General features: G+C 36.8%; 1 protein-coding gene across 3 annotated transcripts in view; it reads left to right on the top strand.

Moving 5' to 3' along the window:
* The window catches only part of PDCD6IP (programmed cell death 6 interacting protein), an 80,555-nt gene extending 64,354 nt beyond the window's left edge, over positions 1-16,201 (top strand). For all 3 annotated transcript variants that reach the window (XM_032360845.1, XM_032360679.1, XM_032360761.1), the window contains 3 exons: positions 10,240-10,363; positions 11,481-11,671; positions 12,596-16,201. In XM_032360845.1, coding sequence (XP_032216736.1) covers positions 10,240-10,363; positions 11,481-11,671; positions 12,596-12,770 — 490 coding nt within the window. In that variant the 3' untranslated portion in view covers positions 12,771-16,201. The remainder of the gene's footprint in view (positions 1-10,239; positions 10,364-11,480; positions 11,672-12,595) is intronic.
* The last annotated feature ends 1,627 nt before the right edge of the window (positions 16,202-17,828 follow it).

Raw genomic sequence — 17,828 nt, 5'->3', positions numbered from 1 at the left:
AGAATTAAGGATTAAAGAGAAGATGGTCAAAGAAGATCCAAATTTGCAAAATTGAATTCTGCTGAAAGAAGAAAAACCAAAACCCTGAATAGAACAAATACTTAACAGTATTACTGAAGAGCATTTTCCTAAAATAAGTGAAAGCTTATCAGAAAGGTTTATCTTACGGTCAGGAAAAATGAACAAGAACTGTCAACACCAAGTATAAATTTTTAGCCTTACAAGATAATGGCGGAGTCCTTTAGGCAATTGGGCAAAAAAGTCAAGTCCATTTATAAAAAGGTGAAAAAGTTGAGGCTAATAGCACTGTGTGCTAGGAGAGAGTAGAGTGATTGCTACTGGAACTCAAGGAAAGCAAATATGAGCCAAGGATTTTATATCCAGTCAAACTGTCCTTCAGGATAGTCATGAATGTAAAGAACTCAGAGACTATTATATTCATGAGTCTTTGTTGAACCCTTCAACCAGCCCCACCCTTATTCACCCCTCTGTTCACATTTAAACTGTTTTTCATAGAAGTTGTTGGAGATACTGTCAAAGAGCTATCCCCTTCCACCTCTCTCAGCAGTGTTGTTTTTAGAGTTTTTTCTGCTAAACCCTTTTTAAAAAAATGTTTTTTTCCTTTTAATTATCCATGAGAGACAGAGAGAGACATAGGGCAGGCTTGCCACAGAGCAGGAATGCGGATGTGGGACTCGATCCCAGGAGCCTGGCATCATGACCTGAGTTAAAGGCAAATGCTTAACCGACTGAGCCTCCTAGGCACCCCTTCTACTAAACATTTGAAAAGCAAATAATTAATGAACTTTTAACATGGCTTTAGAGACTAAAAAAAAAACCCTCCAAATTATTGATAAGAAAATCTGACAAAGAATAAGACAAACCAGACTTCAGATGAATTTCACTTATGAATATGGTTGCAAAAGTCCTGAATAAAATACTTAACCATTGATACCAGTATGTTAGAAAAAGAACCATGGGGGCGCCTGAGTGGCTCAGTTGTTAAGCATCTGCCTTCAGCTCAGGTCATGATCCAGGGTCCTGGGATCAAGCCCCGCATCAGGCTCCTGGCTCAGCAGGAAGCCTGCTTCTCCCTCTCCCACTCCCCACTTGTATTCCCTCTCTAGATGTCTCTTCTTCTCTGTCAAATAAAATTAAAAAAAAAAAAAAAAAAAAAGTAAAAAAAAAAAAAAAAAAAGAAAAAGAACCATGAACAAGCCGGGATAGGGTGGTTATTCCAGTAATGCGATGATTGGTTCAGTATTTTTTTTACATGTAAGGGAAAGAAGATTGTTTTCATAGGTGAGGAAAAAACAATTGAGAAAGTAAGTCTCATGTGGTTCATATATACAATGGAATATTACACAGCTGTCAGAAAAGATAAATACCCAACATTTACATTGACATGGATGGAACTGGAGGGCATTATGCTAAGTGAAATAAGTCAGTCAGATAAAGACAATTAATCACATGGTTTCACTCATATGTGGAATGTAAGAAATGGTGCAGAGAGTCGGTCATAGTGGAAGGGAGGGAAAACTGAATGGGAAGAAATTAGAGAGGGAAACGAACCATGAGAGAATCTTGATTCTGGGAAGCAAACTGAGGATTGCAAATAGGGAGGTGGGTGGGGGGATGGGGTAGCTGGGTGTTGGGGATTTAGGAGGGCACGTGATGTGATGTGTGTGATGAGCACTGGGTGTTGTGTGCAACTCATGAATTATTGAACATTTTATCAAAAACTAATACGTTGGCTGATTTAAATTAAAAAAAAAGTCTTCTGGTATTCAGTAGAAGAGGAGTAGGTAGATACTTCCTTAACACTGTGTGTGTGTGTGTACCAGTCTTTTTATATCTGCGCAAAACTCAGCATCATGGTTCATGGAGAAACAATGTAAACATTCCTTCTAAAAGAAAGGACAAAATGTCCACTATCAACTCTATTATTTAATACCATGCTGGCAGTATGAGCCAGCATAATTAGACAAAAGAGTAAAATTTGAAATAGATAAATTGAAAAGAGAAGTTAAAATCTTCACTATACAACTTTATGATAATACAGCTTAAAAATCCACGAGAACCCCAAAACTCTGCAAATAATAGAATTATTACTGAAGACAATGGATTGTAAATATAATTTATAGAAAACAGTAGCTTTCGTATAAATAAATATAGGAGATACAATGGAAGAAAAGACCCCCACTTGTAATAGCAACAAAAACCATAAAATACATAGGAATTAATTTGTTTTCTATGAGACCTATGTATAGAAAACTTTGAAACACTGTTCAAGGGCACAGGGGAGGGCTTGAATTTGAAAGATGTGTCATGTTTTTGGGTAGGATGACTCAACTTCATAAAGATGTCAGTTCTTACACATTCAACATAATTTATTGATTTAAAATAAACAGATTTTCACTTAAAACTAGGTAAGTTGATCCTAAAACTTAGCTAGAAAAACTGTCAAATTATTAGCCAGGAAAATAGTGTAAAAAGAACAGTACGGGAAACTTATTCAATGAGATATTAAAATATATAACATTGTGTCTAATTAAAACACAGTGGTACTGGTACATGATTAGACAGACCAAAGACCAAATAGAAAATACAAATAGACTCTGATACATTGTGAATTTAGTGTAAAAAAGATCCTAGCCAATCAGAAGATGTTAGAGACAATTGCCTTGCTGTTTAGAAAATAAAAGTTATTTTTATACCAGAATAAATTCCAAGTGGATCAAACTTGAAATGTGTAGGATAAAATAGAATGTTTATGAGATAATTCCTTTATAAAGCTGAAATGGGACAAGTCTTTCTTACTCTGACTTAAAATCTAGAAGCCATTTTTTAAAAAGGAAAAATTCATCATAACATAAGCTGAGTCTTTCTGTAATAAACTAGGGGAAAATACTTGAAACCTGCTCACAGAGGTGAAAGGCAAATTTACTGGTTTATGAAGAACTGGTTTGTGAAGAACTCAGATATTACTGAGGAGAAGAAAAACCCAATGGAAAAGTTGGTAAAGGCTGTAAACAGAAATTTGGCAGATGAGGAAATATAAGTGGTTCCTAAGCATTTATGAAAAACTACTTGTCTGGGGCACCTGGCTTGCTCAGTCAGTAGAGCACACAACTTTTGATTTTGGGGTTGTGAGTTCAAGCCCCACTTGGCCTAGAACTTACCTAAAAAGTAGATAAATAAACTGGAAACCCGTCCTCATTCAATAAATGTAAATACAAATTAAAACTATTCTGAAGTAACATTTCTCAGGTTGGCAAAAATCTGGATTTTGAAAACATGCTTTGTTGGCACATGTGGGAGAACAGGTCTCATCTGTGGCTGTGAATGCATGTTGGTGCATCCTTGTGTGGGGCAGTTTTGCTCTAAAGGTCTGGATTATAAATCCGTACATCTTTTAATCCAGTTAATCTGGTTTTGATGATTTATTCTGGTATGTGTTAGCATATGCTAGAAATGGCATTAACCAATTCATTTCTGAATTGCTTGTAGCAGTAAAAGAAACAAATATCTAGGGCTGGTGAAATAAATAAAGCTATATCTGTACAGTTTTTCTCTTTTTTCTTTTTTTTCTATTTATTGGTATGGAGAGATTTTTTTTTTTAATTTTTTATAAACATATATTTTTATCCCCAGGGGTACAGGTCTGTGAATTGCCAGGTTTACACACTTCACAGCACTCAACCAAAGCACATACCCTCCCCAATGTCCATAACCCCACTCAGTATGGAGAGATTTTGAAGATAGTCATGGTAAAGAAGAAAGATACAGAACAGTGTAAAGTATGCTTTTAGTGTAAAAAAGAGAAAATAAAATACATTTGAATTGGTTTATGTGTCAGGTAATGCTGGACAGGTTCATAAGAATAGTGTATCTGGGGGTGTGAGTGGTGGAGCGGGAACTTGCAGATAGGGATCTTTCACTCACTTTTTGGTTTTTGAAGCAAGTGAACACATTACATTTTCAGAAAGTTATGTGAAATTAAATAATTAATGGGTCTTCGTATGTTTTTATAGCCACATGCAAGTAGTCTGATTTTTTTTTTTTTGTTAAAATATTTTATTTATTTATTTGACAGACGGAGATCACAAGTAGGCAGAGAGGCAGGCAGAGAGAGAAGAGGAAGCAGGCTCCCCGCTGAGCAGAGAGCCAGGACCCTGGGATCATGACCTGAGCCGAAAGCAGAGGCTTTAACCCACTGAGCCACCCAGGCGCCCCAACAAGTAGTCTGATTTTTATTTTTCAGACTGTACAGCTGAATTTTCAGAGTCATTCCCTACTGCTCACTTTTTTTTTTTTTTTAAAGCTGCAGAACCCTTTGCTCAAACTTAGTGTTACAGAGAAGCCTGGTTTGTAAAACAGATAAAGATTAATCCGGCTCAGATGCAAGAGGGATGAGGGGCTTGGAGCAGGACCTTTTGCCCCTCTTTCCTTTCCTTCACCTAAGCAAGCAGCTGCTTCTGAGATGACTGTACAGGACCCTTAAATTCTGTATCTCAGGACCAAATGAGAGCCAAAAAAGGTTTCTTTTTTCTTTCTTTCTTTTTTAAAATTTTACTTACTTATTTGATAGAGCACAAATGGGAGGAGCTGCAGGCAGAGGGAGAGGGAGAAGCAGGCTTCCTGCCAATCAGAGAGCCTGCGGTGGGGCTTGATCCTAAGACCCGGGAATCATGACCTGAGCTGAAGGCAGCCACCCTACCGACTGAGCCACCCAGGTGCCCCCCAAAAAAGGGTTTCTAAGTTTAAATTGGAGGTTGGCAGACTACAGTGCCCAGGTTAAGTCAAGCTTGCTGCTTATAAAGTCCAGTTTTACTGGAACACAGCTGTGTTCTTTTTGTACATACTAGCTATGACTGGATTTGCCCTGACTACAGCAGTCTTGAGTGTTTGTGACAGAGACCTTATATCCTGCAAAGCCTAAAATATTTGCTGTCTGACTTTTTATGCAAAAAATTTTGCCAACTCCTAGTTGAAATCCTTTTGTTGCCTGTGATAATTTACTTTCTAGTTGTTTGTACTGTTTTTCCACTTAAATCTTTAGGGTAAAATAGGCTAACATAACTCTCTTCAGAATTGTGTAGTATAATACAGGTTCATGGCTTAGCAAGACATTTGGGGATATTCTTGTTTTCAGATATTTCATATTTCAAATATCTAACTTGAAAATTAGGCTTGTTACTATTTGCATGTGTATCTCTATATACTATGAACAAAATCAGTTCTGAAACATTCATCAACTTGTCAGGTGATTTTAGCTTGATGATTGAAAGGTAAATGAAGGATGGAAAAGTAGGCCAGGGCGCCTGGGTGGCTCAGTGGTTAAGCATCTGCCTTTGGCTCAGGTCATGATCCCAGGATTCTGGGATCGAGCCCCGCATCGGGCTCTGTCCTAGGCGGGAATTCTGCTTCTCCCTCTCCTACTCCCCCTGCTTGTGTTCCCTCTTTTGCTGTGTCTCTCTCTGTCAAATAAATAAATAAAGTCTTAAAAAAAAAAAAAAGGTAGGCCAAATAGACATAACATTAGCTTTTAAAAATCTGAGGGTTTATTTTGTTAAAATCACTTTTAATACCAGGGGTCTAAATTCCTTCAAACATATTTATTGATTATAAAATAAAAACACAACAGAAGTATATATAAGGGGCGCCTGGGTTGCTCAATGGGTTGAGTGCCTGCCTTCAGCTCAGGTTGTGATCCCAGGGTCTTGGGATTGAGGCCCAGGTCAGCTCCCTGCTCAGCAGGGCATCTGCATCTCTCTCTTCCTCTGCTGCTCAAATAGATAAATAAAATTTATTTTATTTAATTTATCTCCCAAATAGATAAAATCTTTTTTTTTTTTTTTAAGATTTTATTTATTTATTTGACAGAGAGATCACAAGTAGGCAGAGAGGCAGGCAGAGAGAGAGGGGGGAAAAGCAGGCTCCCCGCTGAGCAGAGAATATGTGGGGCTCCATCCCAGGACCCTGGGATCATGACCTGAGCCGAAGGCAGAGGCTTTAACCCACTGAAGCACCCAGGCTCCCCTAAATAAAATCTTTTGAGAAAGTATGCATAAGTGTATATCTTACTGACTCTTCACAAACAGTGTAGTCATGCACTGAACACTTGGGTCAGTTCACAGGACATTGTCAGCCACAGAAGCCTCATCCACGCATCTACTCAGTTGTTAACCATTTTCCCAGAGCAGCCATTATCCTTACTGTGAGAGTGTGGACTAGTTTCTCCTGTTTTGCACTGTGTATCTGGAGTCACATGCACTCTTTGGTATCTGGTTTACAGGCAGCATTGCGTTTGTGAGACTCATCCGTATAGTCGTGTATAGTTGTAGATCTTTAATTTTCATATTTGGGTGCATTTCATTGTGTAAATGTGCTATAAGTTACATACATATTCTGTTGGGTGTTGGAATAGTATATAGTTTTAGCCACTGTATTATGAGTGTGAGGATGAATGTTCTAAAATCTGATTCCCCAGTTTTGCTGTAGCAGTAAAAGAATAGAAGCAAACCAAATGTCCAGGGCTAGTGAAATAAAGCTTTGTCTGTATGGTGAAAGTACTATGCAGCCATGTATGCAGTTTAAAATTTCCAGTAGCCACATTTTATAATTTAAATTTTCAAAAATGTATTTTGTTGGGTAGCTCAGTTGGTTAAGCGTTTGCCTTCAGCTCAGGTCATGATCCAGGGGTTCCAGGATCAAGCCTGCATTGGGCTCCCTGCTTGGCAGAGGGCCTGCTTCTCCCTCTCCGTCTCCCTTTCCCTCTGCTACTCCCCCTGCTCAGGTGCCCTCTCTCTCTCTCTGTCAAATAAATAAATAAAATCTTAAAAAAAACCCTCACAAAATCCCCCCCAAATATATTTTGTTTAGGCTGGTATATCCAAAATATTATAATTTAAACATAATCATAAATATATGTATGACATACTACTTTTTTCGGCGTAAGTCTTAGCGATTTGGTGTGTAATTTCCACTTACAGCACATCTCAGTTCACACTAGCCCCATTTCAGGTGTTTAATAGTCATATGGGCTAGTTTTGGGTCCTGCTTTTGGTGAGCAAATACATGCAGTACTGTTGGATATATATCTAATAGTGAAATTGCTCGGTGAGAAGGTGTATGTATATGGAGCTTTAGTTGAAGCTTTCGGTTTTCCAAAGTGGTTGTACTAATTTATATTTCTTCCAGCTGTGAATGAGAGTTGGCTGTTTTGGTAGATGTGTAGTGTTATTTCATTGTGGTTTTAATTTTCATTTTCCTCATGACTAATATGTCTTCTTTATATTCAGTGTGCTAAAAGAATAAATATTTTTCTCTAAACTTTACCTTCTTTTCACTAGTGATTTGAAACTAATGTCATTAATGATGGTTTTGGCAGTGAAATACTGGTGGGGTTTTATTTCATATGTTTTTGCTTTTTTATGTTATTCGTCTCATGATTTAATAGCTCTGAGTTATATAATTATTACTAAATGGCTAGGAAATTCTCCGTTGTCCTGTAAGTATATTATTTATTGCAGCTATCTCTGGAGTTTATCAAAGATAAAGAAAAGTATTATGTTAAGGCTTTATAATATAATTACATATGTTAGATATTGCATTTGTAATATACTCAAGTATCTCATCAATTATAATTATATAAACCATTATAATAAGGGAAGTATTAGATATTAAATATGATTAAACATATTTGTATATATGAAATATACACACAAATATTTAAAAAAATCGGAACTTTTTGAATTTTAATATTGATTAAAAACTTCTAATTTATGTTGTAAGCAGTTATTACAAACTTACAAATGTTAGGAATTATTTTTGCCTCCCCCCCCTTTTTTTTAAAAGATTTTATTTATTTATTTGACACACAGAGAGAGAAATCACAAGTAGTCAGAGAGGCAGGCAGAGAGAGAGGGGGAAGCAGGCTCTCCGATGAGCAGAGAGCCCGATGCGGGACTCAATCCCAGGACCCTGAGATCATGACCTGAGCTGAAGGCAGAGGCTTAACCCACTGAGCCACCCAGGTGCCCTTTAAAGATTTTATTTATTTGAGCGAGCGAGCGAGCGAGAGAGAGAGATCACAGAGGGAGAGGGAGGGTTAGTGGGAGAAACAGATTTGCCACTGAGTGGACTGCCTGATGCTGGGCTGGATCCCAGGACCTTGGGATGATGACCTGAGCCCCGAATGCAGATGCTTAACCGACTGGGCCACCCAGCTGCTCTGTAGTTTTGGTTTCTTGATGAGTGTGTATTAGCTTTCTTTATATAGAGAGTGACTAATTTATCTTCTAACTGGGACCCTGTTTTGGTAGTGGTGAAAGTGTGGTCCGGTGGGGACTTTGGGAGTTGCAGTTAATTGTTAAGTCAGGACATCAGGTGCTGTTGCCATATTTACTTTTTTGTGTATATGACTCAGTTCAGATAGAATTGGTCAATACCATGTGTTTCATAGAGTGCATTTTACCTTAGGGTTTTGGTTAGTGAGATTTTGGGATGGATTTCAGTTTACTGTTGGAGGGGACTTTAAATTATTTTCCTAAAATTTAATACCCTATTTTAATAGTCCTTTTAACAGTCTGTCATGCATTTACCTTAGTTATAGATGTTAGGGTTATCTTTTTTTTTTTTTTTTTAAAGATTTTATTTATTTATTTGACAGAGAGAGATCACAAGTAGGCAGAGAGGCAGGCAGAGAGAAGGAGGAAGCAGGCTCCCTGCTGAGCAGAGAGCCCGATGCGGGACTCGATCCCAGGGCCCTGAGATCATGACCTGAGCCGAAGGCAGCGGCTTAACCCACTGAGCCACCCAGGCGCCCTGTTAGGGTTATCTTTTAACATAAAATATCTCAGTGCTGCATTTCTTTGAATATCTTCAGAAAATTTTCACCAAGAAATTTGCATAATGGTTTGAATAGGTTAGATTTCTCACTTGTTGTTTTGTTTCCTAAAACACTAGTATGAAACACCTGGCTGACTGTGTACAGTTGTGGTATTCTGATAACTTTTAGATAGGCCAGTATATTAGGAGTTTCCATCTAGGGGTGACTTCTTAATAGTGGGCAGTCTTTTAGGACTGCCTGCCAAGTTTGACATGTTCCTTACTCTATAACTAATCTCTGATCTTTTCCTAGTCTTCAGAAATAGAAAAAGAACTAATTTTATTTTTTTAAATAGTAGGAAAAAAGATTTGAGTTCGTTCTAGTCAAGAACAGAAATGAAGTATATTTTAAAATACCATCATTGTTTTGAGTCTATTTTCTGTTTCCTATATGAAGAGAAGAAAAAATTTAAAAAGATCTGGTATTCATCTCACACAGTCATGTCTAAAATTAACAATCAGGAAATAACAGATGTTGGTGAGGATGCATGTGAGAATGCAGACTCGTACAGCCAGTCTGGAAAACAATAAGGAGGTTCCTCAAAAAGTTGTAAATAGAGCACCGTATGACCCTTACCCCAAAGGTACAAATGTAGTGACCTGAAGGGGCACCTGCACCCCAGCAGCAATGTCCACCATAGCCAAACTATGGAAAGAACCTAGATGTCCATCAACAGATGAATGGATAAAGATGTGGTATCTGTCTACAATGGACTACTACTCAGCCATCAAAATTGAAATGTTGGTGTTTGCAATGGCGTGGATGTAACTAAGAGGGTATTACGCAGAGTGAAATAAATCAATCAGAAAGACAATTGTCATATATCATACGATCTCACTCATACATGGACTTGAAGAAACAAGACAGAGGAGCATAGGGGAAAGGAGGGAAAAATAAAACAAGATGAAATCAGAGAGGGAAACAAACCACAAGGGACTCTTTTTTTTTTTTTTTTTAAATTAACATGTAATCTGTTATTTGCTCCAGTGGTACATGTCTGTGAATCATCAGGCTTACACATTTCATAGCACTCACCATAGCACATACCCTCCCCAAAGAAGAGACTCTTAATCATAGGAAACAAACTGAGGGTTACTGATGGGGAGAGGGATTTGGGAGGATGGGGTAATGGGTGATGGGCATTAAGGAGGGCACATGATACAATGAGCACTTGGTGTTATATAAGGTTGATGAATCACTGAACTCTTCCCCTGATGGTAGTAATACACTATATGTTAATTAATTGAGTTTAAATTTAAAAAAACTATGAAAAAAAAGGATCTGGTATTTTATATATGTTGTTTTTTAAAATTGTGTTAATTCCTAACACTTCTGTCTTTAATAAGGGACTTGCAACAAAGCATTGCCAGGGAACCTAGTGCTCCGTCAATTCCTACACCTGCGTATCAGTCTTCCCCAGCTGGGGGACATGCGCCAGCTCCTCCAACGCCAGCACCAAGAACCATGCCGGTCAGTAAGCAACCACAGTTTGTAAATGGAAGTTTTACATTAGTGCTTGCTTGCTGTGAAGAATGAAACATGCTTTATATTGTGAAGATCTGGTGGTTACCAGTTTTCATCAGATTGACCAACCTTTTGATGTTTTGCAATATAAGGGATTCAGCATCACTCATGAATTCTTGCCAAAAAGGTTCAACTTGAATCTTATCAGGTCTTTAGAGCCACCTCTCAGTTTATAGCAAATACAGTGTTACAAAATAAGAAGTTAAATTGTGCCATTAGGAAATAATTGGACAAATCCAGAACTGGGGCATTCTGAGGCACTTTGTCTTTTCTAAAAGTGAATGTCATGGAAAGAAAAAAAATAGGTGTGGGACATTCTGGTTTAAAAGAGGAAAGGTTCATAATAATCATGTAGTACATGAACCTCGATTGGATCTTGGTTTATAAAAATTCCTTTAAGAGCTTTTTTTGGTGATAGATAGGAAAACTTGAATGTGGAGTGGATTCTCAATGACATTAGGAAGTAACTGTTCATTTTCTTAGAGTGAAATGGTATTTTGATTATGTAGGAGAATATTAGGACTTGTATGACAGTCTTTAGGGCTGGTGTCATGAGGTTTGCAACTTACTTTCACATGGTTCTGCAAACATTTAGGTAGATAAATATATGGATATAGCTATAGATAAAGCAAACATGACCAAATGTTAATAATTACTGAATTTAATTGGTAAATACTATATTTATTATACTATTCTTTTAAGTTTTCGAGTGTTTGAAAATGTTTGCATAAAAAATGTGGCTAGGAGGAGATTACAGTAATAAACTGTACCTGACTTGCTCCTTCCTCCCATCTCAAAAGTCTAACCATTGATGGGAGCAGTAATGAGCTACAGAAATGATTAGGCATTAGGAACGGAGCAGTAGCTGTGCAGTTTCCTGAAATTGGAGAATTATTCTTCAACTTGTTACATTTCTAGAGCAACAATCAACATTTAAAAATGGAAACTAGAAATATATTTGGTTGGATTCTAGAGTTTCTCATATACCCTCACTTATTTTAACTGACAGTAATTTGACAGCAACATAAAACATTTTGTAGTCAATGTTGACTTTTTCTTATAGCCTGCTAAGCCCCAACCCCCAGCCCGGCCTCCACCTCCTGTGCTTCCGGCAAATCGAGCTCCTCCTGCTACTGTTCCAGCTCCAGTGGGGACAGGCACCGCCCCGCCAGCTCCGTCACACACTCCTGGTTCAGCAGCTCCCCCTCCACAGGCCCAGGGACCCCCATATCCTACCTATCCAGGATATCCCGGGTAAGGCTGCAACTGTGAATATCTGAATGAATTGATTAATGTTTCTAGCTCTGGTTAGACTTTTAAAAACAGGGTTACCCCTTCTCTAATGGAGGTGTCATGAATGAATAATCTGCATTGTCAGCTTACACAGAAATGAAAATAATTTTACAGGCACTTATTTGAGCAATTGAATGGCTATTTCCCAGGCTTATTTATGTTTTTAGTTTTTACATGTTGGGTTCATCTTAAATCTCTTCTGTATGGGATGTGGAATGTGTTTCCTTGGTCGTCTTTATTTTGGTGATAAATGGATAGGCACCTTTTCTGAACTTAGCAAGACTAATAAGGCCTTGCTTATGTACCTGTACTTTGAAATACTGGCATTCTGACAGACTGTTGAACACGACTCTAATTACGGCATGTGCTTTCTTAAAGAACATCTTTCTTTGTGATAATTTTTTAATCTTAAAAATCCAGACATTTGACTACCTCTTAAGATGTGCTCCAGACTTTGCTTTGTAAGTATATTCTGTCTTCCAAATACTAAAACTTTGTTAACAGTGAATTTATGTGCATTACAGTGAGTATTGAGTCTTGTGAATCAGGAAGGTACTTAGTTTGGTACATTAAAATTAAGGGTTTTAATTTTTATTGTTTGTTAATAGTTAAATATTTAGTCTTATTTCCATTACAGTATTATTTTCTGGATAGTGTTAAATACTCGATATTCTTTTATCTCAAGTATTAACAAATAGGAACACTTTTTTTCTAATAAGTACCTTGAAATGGCTGTTTTTATCTCCCTAGTTTTCTCTGCTAGACTGAGAAAGAGAAGAATGACTTTCTTGAAAAAAACTTGGTTTTAGAATAATTGTTACATTTCATTTTCCAGTATTTGATTTACCAATCCCTTTTTTTGTTTGTTTGTTTTCTTTTCATCAGGTATTGCCAAATGCCCATGCCCATGGGCTACAATCCTTATGCATACGGCCAGTATAATATGCCATATCCGCCAGTGTATCACCAGAGCCCTGGACAGGCTCCATACCCAGGACCCCAGCAGCCTTCATACCCCTTCCCTCAGCCCCCACAGCAGTCTTACTATCCACAGCAGTAATATGTCAGCTCAGAAGCTCAGCTGGTTCAGTTCAAAGGGAAAGAAGTACCAACCCTGCAATAAGTGTACTAAACTCTATGTTCTGGTTAATATAATGTACTCTGTTATACTGAACACAGTGTATAATTTCTGTCTGTGGCTGAAAGCTAAAAACTGTGCCCCAGTTCCACATTTGATTGCACACTGAGAGATGCTGCTGTTGCAGTATAAACACTATAATAGGTATAATAGGATTTGAAATAAATTACATTTCAGCGCATAAAAGTTGAAAATGAGAAATTAAACCCACAAGTGAAACGTTTGAAATTATTATACTTATGTCTACGTAAGACGTGGTTGGGACATCAGATACTTACAATGATGGTTTAAGTACTGATATTCAAGAAAACTAAGTTTTCTTTCTCTTTTGGTTTATCAGTTTGGTTTAATTTCCATTATACTATTTTGCATAATCAAAGCGTTGTAAATCTTATAATTTAAAAATAAATTACTTAAGAACAGTTGTCATTGTTATGTTTTGTCATTGATTCTCATTACTGTCTAATTTCTTTCTGGTATTAGTCTCTCATTTTATATGTACATAAGTTAAACAGATAACTGTGTTTAAGTGCATGATTAGTGCAAGTTAATATTTCAGTTTTATAGGAAAACCAAAAGAATGGTACCATAATTTATCTTTCATTGCTGATTAGTAAATTAATTTTGACATTTATTTTGAAAAGTCCTATAATGTGGAAGAAACACAATTGCTACCAAAGATTATTCAAATAAATATACAAATAAATATGTATATTTAAAGTTTTATTAGCCTCTCCAAGAAATTGAAACAAATTCTGATAATTTTTTCCCTTTTTTTCATAACCTATTTAAAATATATACATATCATTGACAGTACTGTCTAATGTAATGGAATTGTTTAAAGAAAATTTGCTGTACCCTTCTATTCCTTTTTTCCACCTTACTCTCTTAACCTAGGAACATTTAATGCACAATGTATCTGAGTCAATCTAAGCCCTTTCATTTTATGCTCCTAAAATATTAGACTATTTTATAATTCAGGGAGCGTACAAAACAATTGTTGGGAGCATATGCCAATTCTGGAATAGGCTGTATATTTAATATTAAGCTCTGCTGTTAGGATAATTAATCACTGTATAAACCTCAGTAAAAATAGTGAGACATGCATCATGGAGTGAGTAAAAGAGAAAGGTATGAGTTGTCTAATAGTGGGATTTGTTTTGTGTGAGGTTCATTTCTGAACACATCAGGCATATGAGCAGATTTCCAATGAATCTGTTTATGTTTATTTTCTAAGTTTTGATGCTCACCTTTTCTTGCATTATTGTTACATTTAAATGATACTGTCATTTGGTCCACTGTTCTTCTCATTGACATTTTGGTTTTATATTTTAAATGTTGGAATGGAGGTGTGCTTGTAAAAGGGAGTGCATTGGTTAAAAATTATATGTACATTAAAAAAAATCTTACTTCGCTGTTGTACGTAGAAAACATGAAGGCATGTTACAAATGACCTTTCCATGGAATATTGAAATTGGTTTAAAGTCCAATAGTTAAAACCTTGGCAAAAGTAGTTTTTTACATATCATAGCTAAATTTTATTAATGTGGAATCATCAAACTATGACATAGGCTTTTTTGACACTTATGTAAAAGGCATTAAAGTTCTACATTCTTAATATTCTTATTATTCATGGTATCCTATACTAACAGGAGATACTCAGAGTTAGGGGTATTCCAAATTGCTAGTTTATTCTTACTAATGCAGAAAAAAACAAAAAACAAATTGGCCTGAATATTCTCTTGGGGAAAGAAGGCACTAAGAAGAGTAAGAGCATCAGAGGGGCAAAAGAGGTTATAAGGCCACTTAGCCCATTCTATGTGCTAAGCTAGGCCTGCTCCTAGAGATCCATGGGAAAATTATTCAGAAACTGTTAGAAAGGAGGCTCCAAAGCCCCAAGTGGCAGCCTCTTCCATCATCCTGACTCGCTCAAAGACTTTTTTACACAGTAATGCAGACCCACTCTCTGGTCAGCTCACTCATCTTTAGGTAACTGTGGATGCGTTGTTTTGGTCACCTTTGTCTGGGTACAGATGATCAGATTTCTGCAGCCCGTCCTTGCTGGGGCTGTCCTCATAGCGTTTCTAGTTTCATTAGGGTAGCTCATGGTAAGAAGTTTCTGTTAGTCTGTTTTGCATTCTAACAAACAAGGAAGCCCCCACTGGGATTATGTTTGTTATCAAACTTTTTTGTCCTTTGTTTAACTTCTTATATTCCACAGAATACCCTAAAAAGGTGTTATGGACAATGGTATTTATCTCGAGGTAGGAAGGTGTCAACTCTGGTTTAGGTATTTTGTTACCTATGATTATAATTAGACTTTTTGATAATTTTCCTAAACTAAAGAAACCATTCCCAGACCATTTAAGTTTGGGTTTGGAATACTGTTTTTAAAAGGACTGCAGGTAATGAAGCTCTGCATGGAGGAGCTAGTCAGAAGTGGGGGAAAAGCCTCACTTCTCCTATTTCTTGTTCCTAGTTGGAGACAAATAGCTTGACTTCTCAGTCTGGTGTAAAGTATTGGTTTGCTCCCATGTCCTTTGATTTTTATTCTCAGTTGAGAAGAACAGTTATATGTCACTGCAAACCAGTCAGTCTTTATGAGACATTCTTGTACCCATAACCCCAGTTTCTTCGCAGTTTATAATCCCTCCTTCCACAAATGTAAGTAGTTAACAGAAAAAAAGACCAAGATTTCACAGAACCTTGACACTCTATTCCAGTCAGCAGCCTTTCTAGTTAAAACAGATTTTAAAAATGTTTCCATTAGAGCTTTACAAAGTTTGCAAAAGTGCTTTATACACATTTTCTAATTTCATAAACATGATAAAATGTAGTTTGTTCAGTAGGTTGCAGTTTGCTAATGGGGATTTTTTTTTTTTTTCTTTTAATGATTGGTATATCTTGAAGAATCTTGCTACAACCTAGTGGCATCTCTCTCATTCTCTCTTTGTAAACACTTCTGCAATTATTAGTTGATTCACAGTTCAGAACAGGATGCAAAGTAGGGAAAAACTGCTATAGTGTTAAAATTACTAGTATAAAAATAGATTGTAGAACTAAATGGCTGATTATAAGATTTACCTGGAAGAGCTAAGAAGGAAAAATTATATTTTTAAAGAAAAAGAGAATATTCAGGCTTTATTTCTGGTATGAAGTTTATATTTTTTAAAAAAAATCCTATATTATCACACCAGAGATTTTAGATTCTTTTCTGGTTAAAAACACTGCTGGTAGTTGGATTATATTTTTATTGTATTCATTTCTCTTAGGGGGAAAATTGTAAAGCAACAAAAAGGTTCCAGATGAATGTATCCTAGAAATAAAAGTTGAAAGATTCTTACTTCCTTGGAGTATGAATTCTTATTTGAAGTGTTTATCCTTCAGCTTTATAGTTTCTGCAGTTTGACAGATGGTGGTTTGGGAAATAAAAAAATACCCAATCTGACTAAATGCGTGAGACTGTGTTTAAGTGTTTTCTTAGAGTGGTCAGCCCCATACTTGATCCATGGATGGACTATGTTTTTCATTAGTTGTGATTTGCCCCAGTTCTTTTTTTTTTTTTTTTCAAACAAGCAAAACCCATTGTAATTTTGTGTGTGTGTGTGTGTGTGTGTGTTTAAATTAACATATAACGTATTATTTGTTTCACGGGTGCAGGTCTGTGAGGAATCTTTTCAGGTGTCATTTCTTGGGGGGTTAATTTTTGGAAATGTATGGCATATTATTCAGTTGGTTAGGAAAGGGGAGGTGGTGAATTGTGTTCATGTTTTATTCTTAAATTTATTGAAATGTGTTCGTCTTTTAAAACATTTTCTTTCTACTTCTTCCGTGTTTTAAGGTCAGATGCAACTCTTTTATTATGTAGGTCACAATGCACAATTTATCTGAAAATGTGTTGATGCTGTATGTCTTCCAAATTTGTTGAACAAGCTGGCTCCAGGAATGAATCAATAGTCTAAATCCCTATTATGTAAATTTTAAATACATCAACTGGGCATAGTTAAATCTGACTTCTGTTTTTAGTTATCTGGCATCTGTGTTGGAGAGTACAGAGTTCACACTAGGGTCTTGGACACATTGATGTCTGCAGTGAGAGGCCAGTGCCTGGTGCTTGGGTTGTGCTGCAGTCTAAAGGGAAAGGAGCAGCTTCGTGTGCTGGGGTGGCTTCAGCATTTATTTCAGCACGGCGCAGGGGGCTGGCTTAGGAACTGCAGGGAGCAGGCTTCAGCTTTCCCAGAGCCTGTACACCAGAGAGCCTCAGGCTACTGCCAATCAGTGTCCCCATTGGCTGCCAGGCTCCCCTGTGTAGATAATCAGTCCAGGCACATCCTGAGTGTCTGCCTTAGCATCCCGCCTACAAGGGACCCTGGCTTCTGTCAGTTCTGTGGCTCCCGATACTCTTCCTTCGCGTTTAAAAGTTGCTTAGTCCTCCTTTTCAACTAATGAACACTCAAGTGGTACAGGTGAACAGGCTCACGTCTGTTACCATTTAATTTACTTTTCAGTTTTACTGTATTTTTAACTCTCTTTATGTATTTTGAAGTCATGTGATTCATATTCATGTTAATTATGTCTGTTGTGAACATGAAATGACTGTTCTTTTCCACCTTGTAATATCTTTTGTTATTAAAATTGCCACCATTGTGTTCTTTTTGGATGCATTAGCAAAATTTCTAAATTGTGTGTGCTTGCCTTAGTTACAGGTGTTTAGATATAGTTACTGGATCCAGTCAGATTTCTTTCTTTTTTTTTTTTTTTTTGTGGATAATTGAATAGGAAAGTTTCACTTGCAACTTTGTTAAAATTGTAATTATATGATCTTTTGATCATTTTGTTTGGTATATTTTGTCTTCTCTGTTTCCTTTTCTTCTCTTTAATTGGTTGGATTATGTTTTCTCTCTTCTAGTTATTTGGAACATTAATACTTTTCTTACCACACCACCCCCAGCCAAGTCTTGTCTTTTAAAATTTTTTATA

The sequence above is a fragment of the Mustela erminea genome, chromosome 1 (assembly GCF_009829155.1).
Source record: "Mustela erminea isolate mMusErm1 chromosome 1, mMusErm1.Pri, whole genome shotgun sequence".
NCBI classification, from domain to species: domain Eukaryota; kingdom Metazoa; phylum Chordata; class Mammalia; order Carnivora; family Mustelidae; genus Mustela; species Mustela erminea.
Note: the sequence above shows the minus strand (reverse complement) of the source record. Positions and strands in the feature narration are given on the sequence as shown.